We start from the raw sequence: 18155 nt of genomic DNA on the forward strand, positions 1-18155 counted from the left end.
TTTCGACTTTCCCTTAACTACACGGAAAATATGCAAAATAATGCGAGTCAATCATTTTTTAAAGTAAATTTTTTGTTGCTATGTACATAGGCGAAAAAGCAAATGAAACACATTAAAGTTTTCATCTGGTTGGTCAAATTTAGATCAATGCATTTCCAAAAGAAACAGATCATGATATTGATATTTTTGATACATTGTGCTGCTTTAATTCCTGATGACACAATGTATATTAAGGCTATTTTTGTTTTTAAAAAATGACCATGTATAGTAAGGGTATAAAAAAATTATCATAGGACTTTTTCATAAAAAATAAAAAGGCCATGTGTACTAAGAAAATGAATTTATTGTACAATTTAAATAGACTTAACAAGCAATGTAACATTAAGCATTCCTGTTATGCTCACTGGTCACATTTGATACATGTCTCTCTTCTGACCGAAAAATCATCTTTGATAATGTGGCCATTAAATGTATGTTCTATTTGTCACTGCAGAACCTGAATATTTTAAAATTGCCGTTTCTAACTACAATGATGTGACACTTTCTCAGGGGCCCGTGTTCCGTCTTTGTTATTGGCAAGTGACAAACCATGAAGAGCGCCAAAAGAAGGCAATAAGTTAGTGCTGGGAAACTCAGTAAGACTTAATAGGACATTCATTTGGAGTCATTTCATCTGTTTGCATATGTTGAAATGGGCTGCGTTCACTGCTCTTGTGTTCCCCAAGAAATGTAGTCAGGCCTGGTGGCGGCGCTGTACTCGTCCACCAGCTGCTGCACCACCTCGCGTGAGTTGTCCAGCTCGTCGAAGTTGTCCTTGAAGATGTCCTCCTTGCGGAACTGCTCCAGGAAGGCCTCGCGCTTACGCAGCTTGTCGTACTGCCGGCACGTCCGCTCAAAGAGCTGCAAGAGGGCAACGTCACACTCAAGTCCATTGTGTAAGCATCGAGGTGTGACTTACGGAGGAGATGCTGGTGTGGTTGGCCATCATCAGGCCGCTGACTCGGTGGGCGGACGGCAGGTACGGTGACTTCCTGGACAGCGCCACCTGAATGCTGGCGGGACCCCAGGGGATGAAACTGGCCAGTTTCCGCTCCCGGATCCTTTGGAGGCTTTTGTGTACCTGATGAAGAGACCTCCAGCTTCACAACAGCGCCATTTGAAATGCTGACTTCCAAATGAAAGGAAAAGTAAAGCCTTTACCTGAGTGGGATCCACTTCTCCCTGGATGATGTTGAGGATGGCGATGTAACAGTGGCTGGGCTGGCGTTCTCTGCCTGTGGACACCATCACGTTCTTGGGCTGAAGGAGCCTCCTCATCACATCCAGCACGGTGGTCTTCCTCACACTGGCCACCTGCCATGACATTAGTCTGTTAACCCTAACCCGCCCCTCACCCCAACCCGGCGGTCGGGTCCACTCACCGACTGGTCGGTGGTCAGCGGCGTGTAGCCCGTCATCAGGAAGTGGAGGCGTGGCGTGGGGATGAGCGAGGCGATGAGGCCGATGAGGTCGTTGTTCATGTATCCCGGGTAGCGCAGGGTGGTGGTGCTCGCTGACATGATGGTGGACACCTGTTGTAGCCAAAGTGTGACAAACGCATTCAACAATTGACCAAAAAAAGGACACCAAATGACATCTGAGTTGGAACAGATGTCATTTTGTTTCCATTTTGACATCTGACTTGCTTCTACGGATAATAGCGTAGTCTCGCACCCACTCACCAGCTGGTTGATTTGTGAGAAGGAAGGGTTCTGGATGTGCAGCCGGTCGGTGGCGATGCGATTCAGTGCCGTGTTGTCCAGCACCACCTGAAGAGTGAGCCAAACGCACAAAGGATGTGAGGACAACAGACTTGCAAACATGGTTGACGGTTGAAACAAAGAAGGCAGAAGTGGACAGAAAAGACATGCTAATTCCATAAGAGCACGAGACCCAAAATGTTTTAAGACAAGATTTGCCTCACCACGCAGTCGGCGTTCTGCGTGAGTCTCTTGAGGGTCAGCAACGAGTTGTACGGCTGCACCACCACATCGCTCATTTCGTGCTGATTGGGAAAGACCGAGTAGGTCTGCACCAGCTTCTTTGGATACCTGATGACAAAAATAGCAGCCTTGTAACAACAGACGTATTTTTATTTCTAATTTTGAAAATATATATATGTGCTTTTGGACCTGTCGTTCAGCTTCTCCAGCAGGTAGGACCCCAGACCGGAACCCGTCCCCCCAGCGATGGAATGACACAAGACAAATCCCTGCCAGAAATAAGAGAGAGCTGGCAAAAACATGTGCACAAGCTCCCTCCCTAATACCTGCCTTCTACTCTGCCTTAGCTATTAGCACCACACTTAATACATACCGCGCAGTGCCAACATACACAAGCCCGTTGGGCCACACCTTCCCCATGCACGCATGCATGCACACACAAAATGATAGTTAGTGAGGCGGCAGCTAAAGAAAGCACACAAAAACAGCTAAGAGTAATCGTAGTTGTTGGAAATGTAAACAATCTCGCTGTTTTAACAGCTAGCCATTACAAAAAGGAAGTGTTTCGTATCTACCAATCTGCTGCTTGAGAAGTTTCAAGTACTTGCCTCCAGACTGTCACTCCCATCTGCCTCGCGGTCAATGATGTCAAAAATGTCCTCTTGGATTTTTTTCCCCTATAGAGCAAAAAAAAAGAAAAATCACTATATATTTCCTTAGGGCAATCTAAAGTATTTACGTCTTGATAACAGTCCTCCCTCACCTGCGAGTACCCGCTGGCCCAGTTGTTGCCAGCCCCTCCGCCATGCTCGGACAGGTAGATATTCTCAGGATTGTACAGGTTGGCGTAAGGAGAGTTAAGGATGGAGTGGATCACTCGAGGCTCCAGATCCAGGAGGACAGCGCGGGGGATGTAATGCTCGTCATCGGCCTGCCGCAAACACAAAGTGCTTTATGGATGGGGTGTACAGTGTATTATAATTTCTGGGCTCCAACAACAAAGATCTTTAAGACACATAAGGTGTTAAAAGATGCATAGACTCCTTTATTAAGTGTTCAGTTAGCACCATAACCACTCATTTCAATCTGTCCACTGATACGTGATTGTTCTCTCCTCGGACGCCATCTGCTGGAGTATTGTGTCATTGCACAGTGGCAACATTTAAGTCTGCACACCTGCACAACATTCTCAGTGACGCCTACAAACATATTTGAAGCTAATACCACCATTTTATATGTTCGATAGGCAGCGTGTACCTGATAGAAGAAAACATCCTTCCTGTCCGTTCCTTCGGTGGCAAACTCCTCGACGATGCCCTCTGGACTGATACCATGCTCTGCACATAGCTGCTTCCAAAACTCAAAGCCGACTGCAAGCAAAACACAAGAGCAAATGCGACATTTAATGCACGCAACAGGAACATGTGCGTAGTTTTTACACTAGATCTGACGTTTGGTACCGATGCAACGACATCTACTAGCCTTATGAGCGCTAAGTCATTGTAAACCTCTAAGGAAGCTAAAACCCAAATTGCAGCTTAGTGAAGCGATTGCATTAAGTCTTAATAGATATGATGACAACATTTCGGTGACGTCAAAAGACGACAATAAGAGCACAACCGAACTCTGCAAGCTAACCGAGGGGACGTAACTGCTGTGAAGTAATGCAAGGTAAATACGCCGTGATGTGGGTTTTTTGTACACGTACTTTGATTCCCGCACTGTCCAAGCTGTAACGTTATAATTTCCCGAGGCATCTTGAAGTCTTGGGCGGCGCTTTATTTAGCCGCCGTGCTAGCCGTTTATTTGTTTAGCTAGCGTGCTAGCTAGCCGTCGCTAGCTTGCTTCCCGCTTGGTGACGAATGTGATGCTTGAATGGCGACTTCTTCGTCTGCTCATTGGCCGAAATATAGGGCGACACTGCCCCGAGAGGCGAATGTCGCTATCACGCAAATCTCAATGATCTTTTTTAACGTGTAATAAATAACATTGAATACGCACAGTGGCTGTGCACAATATGATATACAGCTGACATGACTGCAATAACTGACCGACATTGAAAGCGACGATTTAGTATTTTCACATTTCAGCTCCAGCTCTAATGTCAGTGTGTTCACAAATTTGTATTTAAATATTGCACAAATGTTGCCGTTCATAATAACAACGCAATAATAGTAAGTTTTATCACTTATTTGTTCGTCAATGTGGCGCTTTTTCAGTAAAAAAATAAAACAAGTATACAAAATTCCTATTGTAGTGAATGCAACATGCCACTTTTGTCCCTGTGCATTCCGATTGGACGATAAAGGGCTCAGAAAAACAGACTACGCCATATTTGCAGTTCAACAGCGAGACCGACTCCATGCGAAAATGTCCAAATAGTAAGTGTCAGCTCACTGTTCACACTTTTCTCAATGGCTTCGATAACATTATGTCCTCTAATATCGCCGAGCGGCTTCTCATAGTTACTTAACGGGTGATATCGCTCTAAAATTAGCTCGCTTTTAGCAAGCCGATGTTCCGCAGGCGCTGCTTATCGTCTACAAACATAACACGCGTTTTCCTCTAATTTGCACGTCAAGAGTTTCTTCTCTGACATTCGCGTTTGAAGACGGCTCAAACGGGTGCTATGGAAGACGTGGCTGCGGTAGACGTTGCCGGTGGCAAGTCGGGTTCCAGTGCTACCGGCCTCCGGAGCCGACCGGGCTCCAGCGAGAGGGACGCTCAGGTGCGGGCGGTCAAAGCGGCGCTGCAGTCCCGATTGGGGCCCTCCGAGCCGCTGCTTACCTACCTGCAGTCGGTGCTGGTGTGGGAAAGACCCTTCCAATGTCTGCTGCTCTATGTGCTGGTCAACGTTGTGTTTTGGTGAGAGGACACATTAACTTTGCATGCATTGCAACTGCTGTGTACCTAAACATTTTGTACACGTCCATTACGTTTTGATTGGGAGAGTATCAATAAATGCCATCGCAAGGCTGTAAATGAGAGTTATGCAAGTAATTATGTGATTATTATTGTGGTCATAGTTAGCAGTGGCGTAAGAACCATTTATTTTAAAACATGATAGATTCTAAATACTCATTGAAGTATATAACCAACCGTTCACACTCAATGTATGACTGAAAACTTTGCAAGACTACAGCAATCGTGGTGTGTGTTTTGTTCGCTTCTTAATGTGTCTAAATCTAATTTTCCAGATCTTTGCACTGCAGATCACATGGCTAACCTCAATTACAAGCTTTAATATGCCAGCAAATTCTTGGTCAGGTTAATCTCCCAACTGTAGCTTTTGCATTGGTATTGATTAACAGCAAAAACAACCACAATAATAGTCATATTGTGATAAGGTCTCGAAGCAGAAATGATGGGCTTCTGTGTAAAAAAGTTCAGCATTGTGTTCATAATAAGTCTTACATAACAGTCTTATATCATCGACGTTAGAACAAGGACTGTGTGTTGTCGCTGTTGACGAGCTGGCGTTCTCCTGCAGGTTCTTTGCGCTGACGTCTCTGCGTCTGTTGTTCCTGCTGGCGTCCGGCCTGGCCGTGGTGGTCTGCGTCGACATATGGAGGAACAAGATCTGGCCCAAGCTCAGAGGTGCAAACATGTTTTCTTCTCTGCTAGCATAAAACTGAAGAGATAAGACAGCCCACCCCCCCGCCACGCTCAACAAGGGATTTGTGTGTCACCTCCAGCAGTTAAGCTCCCATTCTTGCTTGTAAACGTGCCCTCTTGTAGTGTTCTGATTCTGACATGCGGCAGACTGGTGCCAGGGAGATTAATCAGTCCTATTTTTGGATGGTAGGAAAAAAGATGTAACATCACCAAGTGGATCAGTGGTTGTTGTTTTCTTTTCTTTACAGTCAGAAACCAGGATGAATCTGAAAGCGAGAGGTTGGTCACTGCAGCGAAAATTGTGTTTTCCAAAATATTCATACGCATGAAATGTCGTTTAATGTTGCTTTCACGTGCAGTTGGGGCCTGGTACAGCCCGGCATCCTCAGCGTACCCGAGTTGTGCCACCACGTGGCCGAGGCCTGGGTCAGCGCTGTCGTGCTTGCGTCCAACCTGGCGCACTTCAAACGAGTCAACCCCGGCAGGGTGAGGAAAATATGAGATTTGTGTTACCTAAAAACCTTTTTAATTCAGCGTTAAAAATACATTTCCACTTTTCTATAATAAATCTGATATTATTTATTGTAATACAGATTCATTCACGAGAATGTTTTTTTATTCCAAAATGGCGACGTGCTTATGTGTTCCAGTTTTGCATCCTGACGAGCTGCCTCTTCTTCTGTTTGGCTGTGATTGGACGTTACGTTCCCGGGTTGTTGCTCTCCTACTCGGCTGGTGAGTCCTACCAAGCTCCCGTCGATTAAAAATTCACTCGTGTTGAAAAAGGATCGAGGGGAAGAAAACCTAAAAAGATAAGACAGCAAGGTGAAGGCAATCGGGCAGATAGACAAATAGGTCAGATGTGATTAAACTCCTGACTTACTTGCGGTGGTCCATGAGCCAGACTGCCTGGTTGATTCAATTATGGCTAATTTTGAAAAACGAAGTTTTAGTAAGAATTCTCTCTTTGTCTTGTCCAGTGACGCTGAGCCTCCTGGCCCCTCTGGCGGCTTACCACAGGGTCTTTCAGCGCGTCTTTGTCAAGCTGGAGCCGGTCCTGCAGCGGCTGGACTTCAGCGTTTGCGGCTACATGATGTCCAAGCCGCTGGACAACCAGTGTGAGGAACGCCGTCTGTTTTTACACGCATCAACAGCTTTTTCAGGAAATAAAATTATTTTCTTTGCACGTCGTTTTTAGTCCTGCGCATGCCTCTGCACGGTGTCCTCTCAGCTGATGGCAGCGACAGCGAGGAGGAGCTGGCAGCCTTCTGTCCTACGGTCAGTAGGCGTCACAAAACTTTCTATTAAAAACAAAAATCAAATGGCAAAGTTTGTTTGACAGGCTTAAAGCATAGATCTGTTGTGTCTTCCAGTTTGACGACGGCGTTGTGGCAAAGGAACTCGCCATGACCGACTCGGAGCACTCTGACGCTGAGATTTCCTACACCGACAATGGGACATTTAACCTATCACGAGGCCAGACACCGCTGACCGAGGGCTCCGAGGGTGAGTTGTTATTTTTCATCTTCCGATCAGCACAAAATAACATGTATAGAAAATGGATCTATCTTACTGTCTGTGCTTTTGTCTTATTCAGATCTGGACCGACACAGTGATCCAGAGGAATCTTTTGCTCAGGATCTCCCGGACTTCCCTTCCATCAACCCAGACGCCACTTTGATGGACGACGACGACGACACCAGCATCGGGCTGCCCAGCCTGGCTCTGTCCGGGCTACAAAGTCCCCGCGCCTCTGTACTGGATGTCGACGCTCATCTGGACTCGGACCAGGAGGACCTAGACGCCGAAATGTCCCTCAGCGGCCTGCCGCCCGCCTCCGACTTCATGGGCGACATCGCCAGCACCATGATGCGGGCGGCGCTGGTCAGCTCCATGCAGCCTCGGCGACCCTCCGGCCAGCGCAGTCAAGCCTCCCGCAGGGCGGGAGCGCACCGCAGTTTTCGCAAGCAGTCCAGCTCGGAGCTGGACACGGACTTTGATGTGGAGGACTTTGAGATGCTGGATCAGTCCGAACTGAGCCAGATGGACCCTGTTGTAGAAGGGCAACGGAGAGAGAGTCAGGGCTCCAACTTTCTGTCCAGCCTGCTTGGTAAACCACAGTAAAAACAACAACCAAGTTATAACTTTTAATGAGCGTGTTGGCATTTTAGACAGTAGGTAAAATGTTCGTGTTCGATTCTTGCCCAGGTCAGCATCATTACTGACTATGTCATGGAACACCCAATCGGATTGGTAAGATAATAATCACCAGCATTTTTTAAATTTTTTTGGGGGCTTTTGCCAAGTGTCAGTAGCAACTCACACCACTACATCCTAAACGCTGTCATTCAGCTGTCACACTCTTTCCCGCAGAGGTCTGGACTAGAGGGCTATCTAACCAACACGGGACTAAATCCGACATTCCTGTTTGAGCCATCCGTGTTGCTTTCCCAGCAAGTTGTTTCTTCACAAGTTTTCAGCGTTATTATGCTGCTGTTTTTTACTCATTTGCTGTTCTCCAAAGTTGCACATCTTTATTTGGGAGACAATCTAATTTGACATCAAAATGTGCACTAGATGTTATTTTAACCGTGTGGTTATCCTCCACACAGGCAAAAATATTGCTCCCTCATGTTTGTTACTTTGTGTGATTTTCTGTCGCATGATTTTTTTTGTGCTGCCTAAACAAATTCGAGACTAATTGGACTTTCTCACCCTTTAAATGACACCATTTAAACAGCCCAATGTAAGTGAAAGTAATGCTGAGATTTTCTTTTTTTTCTTGAGAAATATACAAATGACAGTTTATAGGGTTACTTGAAGTAAACTATTATTGTGATAGTTTGGTTTGTAAAGTGGCGCATACATTTTGTGAGTATGCTGTGACTTTATGATGAAAAGATATGACTCGGTCATCCATACCAGACAGTTCAGTGAGCCACAGTTCAGAATTCTAGACTAATATGTGTGGTTTTCAGAAGAAAATCACATACTGCACAATGAAACAGCTGGATTCAAAATACAAAAAAAATAAAACTGTGCACAGTTGTGTATTTTACCCTCTGAAATCGTTTTTATATGTTTTGATGTGCAAATTATATTGAATAAACTTTTCAATTAATTGCTTGTTTTTTGTGTGAGAACACTAAATTATACAATTATATATGCAATCAAATAAATATTGAAGCAATTAGATTGAAGGGGTTTAAATGGGGCCCCCCCTGCTGCTGCTCACGATCATTGGGACTTTTGGCACTCAGTGTAAGGCAGGGGTGTCCAAGTCCAGTCCTCGAGGGCCGCGTTCCTCCATGTTTTCCAAGTTTCCCTCGTTAAACACACCTGATTCAATGATCAGGCTCCTGCAGAACGTGAGGATGAACTGGACACCCCTGCCTTACACTGAGTGCCAAAAGTCCCAATGATCGTGAGCAGCAGGGGGGGCCCCATTTCAACCCCTTACACTGAGTGCCAAGCAGGGAAGAAATGGGTACCATTGTTATAGTCACTGGTATGACTCGGCCGGGGTTTGAACCCACAACCTCCCAATCTCAGGGCGGACACTCTCCTCTTCGGCCGCTGAGCTGGTAAACACTTGTATCGTAGTATAACACTTAGAGTCGTTTTTAAATAACGTGTATACCTACATACGCCTAAATATTGTTATCCAATATATCTACTGCAATTTCACATTAGATTGCTGGTTTGAAATTTGCTTTTAATCTTATTATTTTATATTAAACCATAAAAATCAGCTTAGTCATGCTTTATATGACAATATGTGTAGGTACACCTTCAATAGGTACACTACACAAGGTTTAAAAAAATGAATAAATGAATAAAGCACATTAAGGTAGTTTCTCGCACCTGGGATCGAACCAAGTTCTTACCGAGCAAGAGCTCGAGTCACTAACCAGTCGGCTATTTCGACCGGCAGTCTCCAATTGCTCGCACTGTTTTGTACTAGTTCTGAAGTGAACTGAATCTTTAGAATCGGTTCACTCAAAATATTTGTTCAAAAGAATCGTTCACCAAATCGTTCGCTACACTTTCTTATGTATTTATTTATTTTTTTCACCTCGTGAAGTGTAACAAAATATCCCATAATTATCTGCCTAAATAATTGTGACTAATTTAAAACTATTCTACTTGTTAATACCTACAAAATAACATATTCTAACCGGAGATTGCATTGACCTAATTTTCACATGGTCCTTGTTTACATTTTGCATTTGACACTGACAGCTGTCAAGTGCCACGTTACGGCTCTTCTTGTGTAAGTTTTATTTGTTATGGGTTTTCTTTTGTAAGTTTAACTTTGGGTACTTCGAAAGTGTCATTTTAAATTGTACTTTACTAGGTGTTCGTGTACACAACGTGTTGTGATGACATCTGCTGTGGAGTCTTCAGCTAGTCGCTTGTGAGCTGCTTCATAAAACCATACATGTTCCATGCACTGAGAGCAAGGCTTCCATAGGGTAGTGGTTAGTGCACTGGGCTTTCACCCCAGCGACCCAGGTTCGAATCTCAGAGCTAGTGTTAGGGTTAGAGCTAGGGTTAGGGTTAGAGCTTGGGTTAGAGCTGGGGTTAGGGTTTGAGCTAGGGTTAGGGTAAGAGCTAGGATTAGGATTTGAGCTAGGGTTAGGGTAAGGGCTAAGATTAGGGTTAGGTTTAGACGTATGGTTAGAGCTTGGGTTAGAGCTAGGATTAAGGTTAGCGCTCGGGCTACGGTTAGGGTTAGGGCTAGGGTTAGAGGTAGACTTAGAGCTAGTGCGTGGGTTAGGTTTAAAGCTAAGCTTAGGGTTAGAGTTAGAGCTAGGGTTAGAGCTAGTGCGAGGGTTAGGATTAGAGTTAGAGCTAGGGTTAGGGCTAGGGTTAGAGGTAGACTTAGAGCTAGTGCGTGGGTTAGGGTTAAAGCTAGGCTTAGGGTTAGAGTTAGAGCTAGGGTTAGAGTTAGTGCGAGGGTTAGGGTTAGAGCGAGGATTAGGGTTAGGATTAGAGTTAGAGCGAGGGTTAGGGTTAGAGCTAGGATTAGTGTTAGAGCGAGGGTTAGGGTTAGAGCGAGGGTTAGAGCTAGAGCTAGGGCTAGGGTTAGGGTTTGAGCTAGGGTTAGGGCTAGAGCAAGGGTTAGGGTTAGGGTTAGAGGTAGGGTTAGAGCTAGTGCGAGGGTTAGGGTTAGTGCTAGGCTTAGGGTTAGAGTTAGAGCTTGGGTTAGAGCTAGGGTTAGGGTTAGAGCTAGGCTTAGGTTTAGAGCTTGGGTTAGGGTTAGCGCTTGGGCTAGGGTTAGGGTTAGAGCTAGGGTTAGGGCTAGGGTTAGAGGTAGACTAAGAGCTAGTGCGTGGGTTAGGGTTAAAGCTAGGCTTAGGGTTAGAGTTAGAGCTAGGGTTAGAGTTAGTGCGAGGGTTAGGGTTAGAGCGAGGGTTAGGGTTAGGATTAGAGTTAGAGCGAGGGTTAGGGTTAGAGCTAGGATTAGTGTTAGAGCGAGGGTTAGGGTTAGAGCGAGGGTTAGAGCTAGAGCTAGGGCTAGGGTTAGGGTTTGAGCTAGAGCAAGGGTTAGGGTTAGAGGTAGGGTTAGAGCTAGTGCGAGGGTTAGGGTTAGAGCTAGGCTTAGGGTTAGAGTTAGAGCTAGGGTTAGGGTTAGGGTTAGAGCTAGGCTTAGGGTTAGCATTAGAATTAGGGTGAGGGTTAGGGTTAGAGCTAGGGTTAATGCTAGGCTTAGGCTAGTGTTAGGGTTAGAGCTAGGGTTAGGGTTAGAGTTAGTGCGAGGGTTAGAGCTAGGCTTAGGGTTAGAGTTAGTGCGAGGGTTAGGGCTAGGGTTAGGGTTAGAGCTAGAGTTAGGGTTAGAGCTAGGGTTAGGGTTAGAATTAGGGTTAGGGTTAGAGCTAGGGTTAGGGTTAGAGTTGGAGCTAGTGTTAGGGTTAGAGCTAGGGTTAGGGTTAGTGCGAGGGTTAGAGCTAGGCTTAGGGTTAGAGTTAGTGCGAGGGTTAGGGTTAGAGCTAGGCTTAGAGCTAGGGTTAGAGCTAGATTTAGTATTAGAGCTAAACCCTAACCCTAACCCTAACTTTAGAGTTAGGATTAGAGCTAAGGTTAGAGCTAGGGTTAGAGCTAGGCTTAGGGTTAGAGCTAAAGTTAGGGTTAGGGTTAGAGCTAGAGTTAGTATTAGAGCTAAACCCTAACCCTAACCCTAACTTTAGAGTTAGGATTAGAGCTAAGGTTAGAGCTAGGGTTAGAGCTAGGCTTAGGGTTAGAGCCAAAGTTAGGGTTAGGGTTAGGGTTAGAGCTAGGCTTAGAGCTAAAGTTAGGGTTAGGACTAGAGCTAAGGTTAGAGCTAGGCTTAGGGTTAGAGCTAAAGTTAGGGTTAGGGCTAGAGTTAGTATTAGAGCTAAACCCTAACCCTAACCCTAACTTTAGAGTTAGGATTAGAGCTAAGGTTAGAGCTAGGGTTAGAGCTAGGCTTAGGGTTAGAGCCAAAGTTAGGGTTAGGGTTAGAGCTAGGCTTAGAGCTAAGGTTAGGGTTAGAGCTAGTGTTAGTATTAGAGCTAAACCCTAACCCTAACCCTAACTTTAGAGTTAGGATTAGAGCTAAGGTTAGAGCTAGGGTTAGAGCTAGGCTTAGGGTTAGAGCTAAAGTTAGGGTTAGGGTTAGAGCTAGAGTTAGTATTAGAGCTAAACCCTAACCCTAACTTTAGAGTTAGGATTAGAGCTAAGGTTAGAGCTAGGGTTAGAGCTAGGCTTAGGGTTAGAGCCAAAGTTAGGGTTAGGGTTAGGGTTAGAGCTAGGCTTAGAGCTAAAGTTAGGGTTAGGACTAGAGCTAAGGTTAGAGCTAGCCTTAGGGTTAGAGCTAAAGTTAGGGTTAGAGCTAGAGTTAGTATTAGAGCCAAACCCTAACCCTAACCCTAACTTTAGAGTTAGGATTAGAGCTAAGGTTAGAGCTAGAGTTAGAGCTAGGCTTAGGGTTAGAGCTAAAGTTAGGGTTAGAGCTAGAGTTAGTATTAGAGCTAAACCCTAACCCTAACCCTAACTTTAGAGTTAGGATTAGAGCTAAGGTTAGAGCTAGGGTTAGAGCTAGGCTTAGGGTTAGGGCCAAAGTTAGGGTTAGGGTTAGAGCTAGGCTTAGAGCTAAGGTTAGGGTTAGAGCTAGAGTTAGTATTAGAGCTAAACCCTAACCCTAACCCTAACTTTAGAGTTAGGATTAGAGCTAAGGTTAGAGCTAGGGTTAGAGCTAGGCTTAGGGTTAGAGCTAAAGTTAGGGTTAGGGTTAGAGCTAGAGTTAGTATTAGAGCTAAACCCTAACCCTAACCCTAACTTTAGAGTTAGGATTAGAGCTAAGGTTAGAGCTAGGGTTAGAGCTAGGCTTAGGGTTAGAGCCAAAGTTAGGGTTAGGGTTAGAGCTAGGCTTAGAGCTAAGGTTAGGGTTAGAGCTAGAGTTAGTATTAGAGCTAAACCCTAACCCTAACTTTAGAGTTAGGATTAGAGCTAAGGTTAGAGCTAGGGTTAGAGCTAGGCTTAGGGTTAGAGCCAAAGTTAGGGTTAGGGTTAGGGTTAGAGCTAGAGTTAGTATTAGAGCGAAACCCTAACCCTAACTTTAGAGTTAGGGTTAGAGCTAAGGTTAGAGCTAGGGTTAGAGCTAGGCTTAGGGTTAGAGCTAAAGTTAGGGTTAGGGTTAGAGCTAGAGTTAGTATTAGAGCTAAACCCTAACCCTAACCCTAACTTTAGAGTTAGGATTAGAGCTAAGGTTAGAGCTAGGGTTAGAGCTAGGCTTAGGGTTAGAGCCAAAGTTAGGGTTAGGGTTAGGGTTAGAGCTAGGCTTAGAGCTAAAGTTAGGGTTAGGACTAGAGCTAAGGTTAGAGCTAGGCTTAGGGTTAGAGCTAAAGTTAGGGTTAGAGCTAGAGTTAGTATTAGAGCTAAACCCTAACCCTAACTTTAGAGTTAGGATTAGAGCTAAGGTTAGAGCTAGGGTTAGAGCTAGGCTTAGGGTTAGAGCCAAAGTTAGGGTTAGGGTTAGAGCTAGGCTTAGAGCTAAAGTTAGGGTTAGAGCTAGAGTTAGGACTAGAGCTAAGGTTAGAGCTAGGGTTAGAGCTAGGCTTAGGGTTAGAGCTAAAGTTAGGGTTAGGGTTAGAGCTAAAGTTAGTATTAGAGCTAAACCCTAACCCTAACCCTAACTTTAGAGTTAGGCTTAGAGCTAAGGTTAGAGCTAGGGTTAGAGCTAGGCTTAGGGTTAGAGCCAAAGTTAGGGTTAGGGTTAGAGCTAGGCTTAGAGCTAGGGTTAGGGTTAGAGCAAGAGTTAGTATTAGAGCTAAACCCTAACCCTAACCCTAACTTTAGAGTTAGGATTAGAGCTAAGGTTAGAGCTAGGGTTAGAGCTAGGTTTAGGGTTAGAGCCAAAGTTAGGGTTAGGGTTAGGGTTAGAGCTAGGCTTAGAGCTAAAGTTAGGGTTAGGACTAGAGCTAAGGTTAGAGCTAGGCTTAGGGTTAGAGCTAAAGTTAGGGTTAGAGCTAGAGTTAGTATTAGAGCCAAACCCTAACCCTAACCCTAACTTTAGAGTTAGGATTAGAGCTAAGGTTAGAGCTAGAGTTAGAGCTAGGGTTAGGGTTAGGGTTAGAGCTAGAGTTAGTATTAGAGCTAAACCCTAACCCTAACCCTAACTTTAGAGTTAGGATTAGAGCTAAGGTTAGAGCTAGGGTTAGAGCTAGGCTTAGGGTTAGAGCCAAAGTTAGGGTTAGGGTTAGAGCTAGGCTTAGAGCTAAGGTTAGGGTTAGAGCTAGAGTTAGTATTAGAGCTAAACCCTAACCCTAACCCTAACTTTAGAGTTAGGATTAGAGCTAAGGTTAGAGCTAGGGTTAGAGCTAGGCTTAGGGTTAGAGCCAAAATTAGGGTTAGGGTTAGAGCTAGAGTTAGTATTAGAGCGAAACCCTAACCCTAACTTTAGAGTTAGGATTAGAGCTAAGGTTAGAGCTAGGGTTAGAGCTAGGGTTAGGGTTAGAGCTAGGCTTAGGGTTAGAGCCAAAGTTAGGGTTAGGGTTAGGGTTAGAGCTAGGCTTAGAGCTAAAGTTAGGGTTAGGCCTAGAGCTAAGGTTAGAGCTAGGCTTAGGGTTAGAGCTAAAGTTAGGGTTAGGGTTAGAGCTAGAGTTAGTATTAGAGCTAAACCCTAACCCTAACTTTAGAGTTAGGATTAGAGCTAAGGTTAGAGCTAGGGTTAGAGCTAGGCTTAGGGTTAGAGCCAAAGTTAGGGTTAGGGTTAGGGTTAGAGCTAGGCTTAGAGCTAAAGTCAGGGTTAGGACTAGAGCTAAGGTTAGAGCTAGGTTTAGGGTTAGAGCTAAAGTTAGGGTTAGAGCTAGAGTTAGTATTAGAGCTAAACCCTAACCCTAACCCTAACTTTAGAGTTAGGATTAGAGCTAAGGTTAGAGCTAGGGCTAGGGTTAACCCTAAGCCTAGCTCTAACCCTAACCCTAGCTCTAACCTTAGCTCTAGTCCTAACTCTAGCTCTAACCCTAACTTTAGCTCTAAGCCTAGCTCTAACCCTAACCCTAACCCTAACTTTGGCTCTAACCCTAAGCCTAGCTCTAACCCTAACCCTAGCTCTAACCCTAAGCCTAGCTCTAACTCTAGCTCTAACCTTAGCTCTAATCCTAACTCTAAAGTTAGGGTTAGGGTTAGGGTTTGGCTCTAATACTAACTCTAGCTCTAACCCTAACTTTAGCTCTAACCCTAAGCCTAGCTCTAACCTTAGCTCTAGTCCTAACCCTAACTTTAGCTCTAAGCCTAGCTCTAACCCTAACCCTAACCCTAACTTTGGCTCTAACCCTAAACCTAGCTCTAACCCTAGCTCTAACCTTAGCTCTAATCCTAACTCTAAAGTTAGGGTTAGGGTTAGGGTTTAGCTCTAATACTAACTCTTGCTCTAACCCTAACCCTAGCTCTAAGCCTAGCTCTAACCCTAACCCTAACTTTGGCTCTAACCCTAAGCCTAGCTCTAACCCTAGCTCTAACCTTAGCTCTAAGCCTAACTCTAAAGTTAGGGTTAGGGTTAGGGTTTAGCTCTAATACTAACTTTAGCTCTAACCCTAACCCTAACTTTAGCTCTAACCCTAAGCCTAGCTCTAACCCTAGCTCTAACCTTAGCTCTAGTCCTAACTCTAGCTCTAACCCTAACTTTAGCTCTAAGCCTAGCTCTAACCCTAACCCTAACTTTGGCTCTAACCCTAAGCCTAGCTCTAACCCTAGCTCTAACCTTAGCTCTAATCCTAACTCTAAAGTTAGGGTTAGGGTTTAGCTCTAATACTAACTCTAGCTCTAACCCTAACTTTAGCTCTAACCCTAAGCCTAGCTCTAACCTTAGCTCTAGTCCTAACCCTAACTTTAGCTCTAAGCCTAGCTCTAACCCTAACCCTAACCCTAATTTTGGCTCTAACCCTAAGCCTAGCTCTAACCCTAGCTCTAACCTTAGCTCTAATCCTAACTCTAAAGTTAGGGTTAGGGTTTAGCTCTAATACTAACTCTAGCTCTAACCCTAACTTTAGCTCTAACCCTAAGCCTAGCTCTAACTTTAGCTCTAGTCCTAACCCTAACTTTAGCTCTAAGCCTAGCTCTAACCCTAACCCTAACCCTAACTTTGGCTCTAACCCTAAGCCTAGCTCTAACCCTAGCTCTAACCTTAGCTCTAATCCTAACTCTAAAGTTAGGGTTAGGGTTTAGCTCTAATACTAACTCTAGCTCTAACCCTAACCTTAGCTCTAAGCCTAGCTCTAACCCTAACCCTAACTTTGGCTCTAACCCTAAGCCTAGCTCTAACCCTAGCTCTAACCTTAGCTCTAATCCTAACTCTAAAGTTAGGGTTAGGGTTAGGGTTTAGCTCTAATACTAACTCTAGCTCTAACCCTAACCCTAACTTTAGCTCTAACCCTAAGCCTAGCTCTAACCCTAGCTCTAACCTTAGCTCTAATCCTAACTCTAAAGTTAGGGTTAGGGTTAGGGTTTAGCTCTAATACTAACTCTAGCTCTAACCCTAACTTTAGCTCTAACCCTAAGCCTAGCTCTAACCTTAGCTCTAGTCCTAACCCTAACTTTAGCTCTAAGCCTAGCCCTAACCCTAACCCTAACTTTGGCTCTAACCCTAAGCCTAGCTCTAACCCTAACTCTAAAGTTAGGGTTAGGGTTAGGGTTTAGCTCTAATACTAACTCTAGCTCTAACCATAACCCTAGCCCTAAGCCTAGCTCTAACCCTAACCCTCGCACTAACTCTAACCCTAAGCCTAGCTCTAACCCTCGCACTAACCCTAACCCTAGCTCTAACCCTAACACTAGCTCCAACTCTAACCCTAACCCTAGCTGTAACCCTAACCCTAATTCTAACCCTAACCCTAGCTCTAACCCTAACTCTAGCTCTAACCCTAGCCCTAACCCTCGCACTAACTCTAACCCTAAGCCTAGCTCTAACCCTCGCACTAACCCTAACCCTAGCTCTAACCCTAACACTAGCCTAAGCCTAGCACTAACCCTAGCTCTAACCCTAACCCTCACCCTAATTCTAATGCTAACCCTAAGCCTAGCTCTAACCCTAACCCTAGCTCTAACTCTAACCCTAAGCCTAGCTCTAACCCTAACCCTCGCACTAGCTCTAACCCTACCTCTAACCCTAAACCTAACCCTTGCACTAGCTCAAACCCTAACCCTAGCCCTAGCTCTAGCTCTTACCCTCGCTCTAACCCTAACCCTCGCTCTAACACTAATCCTAGCTCTAACCCTAACCCTCGCTCTAACTCTAATCCTAACCCTAACCCTCGCTCTAACCCTAACCCTCGCACTAACCCTAACCCTAGCTCTAACTCTAACCCTAAGCCTAGCTTTAACCCTAACCCACGCACTAGCTCTAAGTCTACCTCTAACCCTAGCCCTAACCCTAGCTCTAACCCTAACCCTAGCCCAAGCACTAACCCTAACCCAAGCTCTAACCCTAACCCTAACCCTAGCTCTAACCCTAACCCTAGCTCTAACCCAAGCCCTAACTCTAACCCTAAGCCTAGCACTAACCCTAACCCTCGCACTAGCTCTAACCCTACCTCTAACCCTCACCCTTGCTCTAGCCCTAACCCTAGCTCAAACCCTAGCCCTAGCCCTAGCTCTAACCCTCGCTCTAACCCTAACCCTCGCTCTAACTCTAATCCTAGCTCTAACCCTAACCCTCGCTCTAACTCTAATCCTAACCCTCGCACTAGCTCTAACCCTAGCTCTAACTCTAACCCTAAGTTTAGCTTTAAACCTAACCCACGCACTAGCTCTAAGTCTACCTCTAACCCTAGCCCAACCCTAGCCCTAACCCTAACCGTAGCCCGAGCGCTAACCTTAACCCTAGCTCTAACCCAAGCTCTAACCATACGTCTAAACCTAACCCTAATCCTAGCTCTTACCCTAACCCTAGCTCAAACCCTAATCCTAGCTCTTACCCTAACCCTAGCTCAAACCCTAACCCTAGCTCTAACCCAAGCTCTAACTCTAACCCTAAGCCTAGCACTAACCCTAACCCTCGCACTAGCTCTAACCCTACCTCTAACCCTAACCCTA

The 18155-nt window shown here is 45.1% G+C and overlaps 2 protein-coding genes and 1 long non-coding RNA gene across 6 annotated transcripts; 1 reads left to right on the plus strand and 2 right to left on the minus strand.

Moving 5' to 3' along the window:
* Nucleotides 1-325: 325 nt before the first annotated feature.
* Nucleotides 326-3879, minus strand: tubg1 (tubulin, gamma 1). Its single transcript, XM_088357474.1, has 11 exons — nt 3691-3879; nt 3240-3352; nt 2746-2913; nt 2591-2659; nt 2172-2251; nt 1964-2090; nt 1722-1808; nt 1422-1571; nt 1201-1353; nt 959-1120; nt 326-900 (listed from the first exon to the last, which is right to left on the minus strand). Exons 1-11 carry the CDS (start codon nt 3737-3739, stop codon nt 703-705), a joined length of 1356 nt encoding a protein of 451 aa, XP_088213600.1. The 5' UTR covers nt 3740-3879; the 3' UTR covers nt 326-702.
* Nucleotides 3190-8718, plus strand: retreg3 (reticulophagy regulator family member 3). Of its 4 annotated transcripts, none has more exons than XM_088357473.1 (11): nt 3190-3653; nt 4291-4363; nt 4594-4847; nt 5473-5579; nt 5846-5876; nt 5957-6083; nt 6248-6332; nt 6578-6715; nt 6796-6875; nt 6971-7103; nt 7195-8718. In XM_088357473.1, the coding sequence occupies exons 3-11, from the start codon at nt 4612-4614 to the stop codon at nt 7719-7721; spliced, it is 1464 nt and encodes a 487-aa protein (XP_088213599.1). In that variant the 5' UTR covers nt 3190-3653; nt 4291-4363; nt 4594-4611; the 3' UTR covers nt 7722-8718. The 4 variants fall into 4 exon arrangements, with proteins under 4 accessions (XP_088213599.1, XP_088213598.1, XP_088213596.1 ...); XM_088357470.1 differs by having other exon boundaries at nt 3191-3653; nt 4565-4847; XM_088357472.1 differs by lacking the exon at nt 4291-4363 and having other exon boundaries at nt 4565-4847.
* On the minus strand, nt 5472-8806 carry LOC148384110 (uncharacterized). Its single transcript, XR_015853331.1, has 2 exons — nt 6481-8806; nt 5472-6401 (listed from the first exon to the last, which is right to left on the minus strand). It is a non-coding gene; the product is annotated as an uncharacterized LOC148384110 (long non-coding RNA).
* Nucleotides 8807-18155: the final 9349 nt, after the last annotated feature.

Source organism: Syngnathus floridae, chromosome 17 (genome assembly GCF_059516105.1).
Source record: "Syngnathus floridae isolate MCC-2025c chromosome 17, RoL_Sflo_1.0, whole genome shotgun sequence".
Classification (NCBI taxonomy): Eukaryota; Metazoa; Chordata; class Actinopteri; order Syngnathiformes; family Syngnathidae; genus Syngnathus; species Syngnathus floridae.

Excerpts from the sequence above, each read along its gene's own strand:
- tubg1 (XM_088357474.1), bottom strand. The coding sequence starts at position 3,739 with ATGCCTCGGGAAATTATAACGTTACAGCTTGGACAGTGCGGGAATCAA. Across the intron at positions 2,914-3,239 it reads AGGATGTTTTCTTCTATCAG|GCCGATGACGAGCATTACAT; the intron begins GTACACGCTGCC and ends TGTTTGCGGCAG. Across the intron at positions 2,660-2,745 it reads GGGCCAGCGGGTACTCGCAG|GGGAAAAAAATCCAAGAGGA; the intron begins GTGAGGGAGGAC and ends TTTGCTCTATAG.
- retreg3 (XM_088357473.1), top strand. The coding sequence starts at position 4,612 with ATGGAAGACGTGGCTGCGGTAGACGTTGCCGGTGGCAAGTCGGGTTCC. Across the intron at positions 4,848-5,472 it reads CTGGTCAACGTTGTGTTTTG|GTTCTTTGCGCTGACGTCTC; the intron begins GTGAGAGGACAC and ends GTTCTCCTGCAG. Across the intron at positions 7,104-7,194 it reads GCTGACCGAGGGCTCCGAGG|ATCTGGACCGACACAGTGAT; the intron begins GTGAGTTGTTAT and ends TGTCTTATTCAG.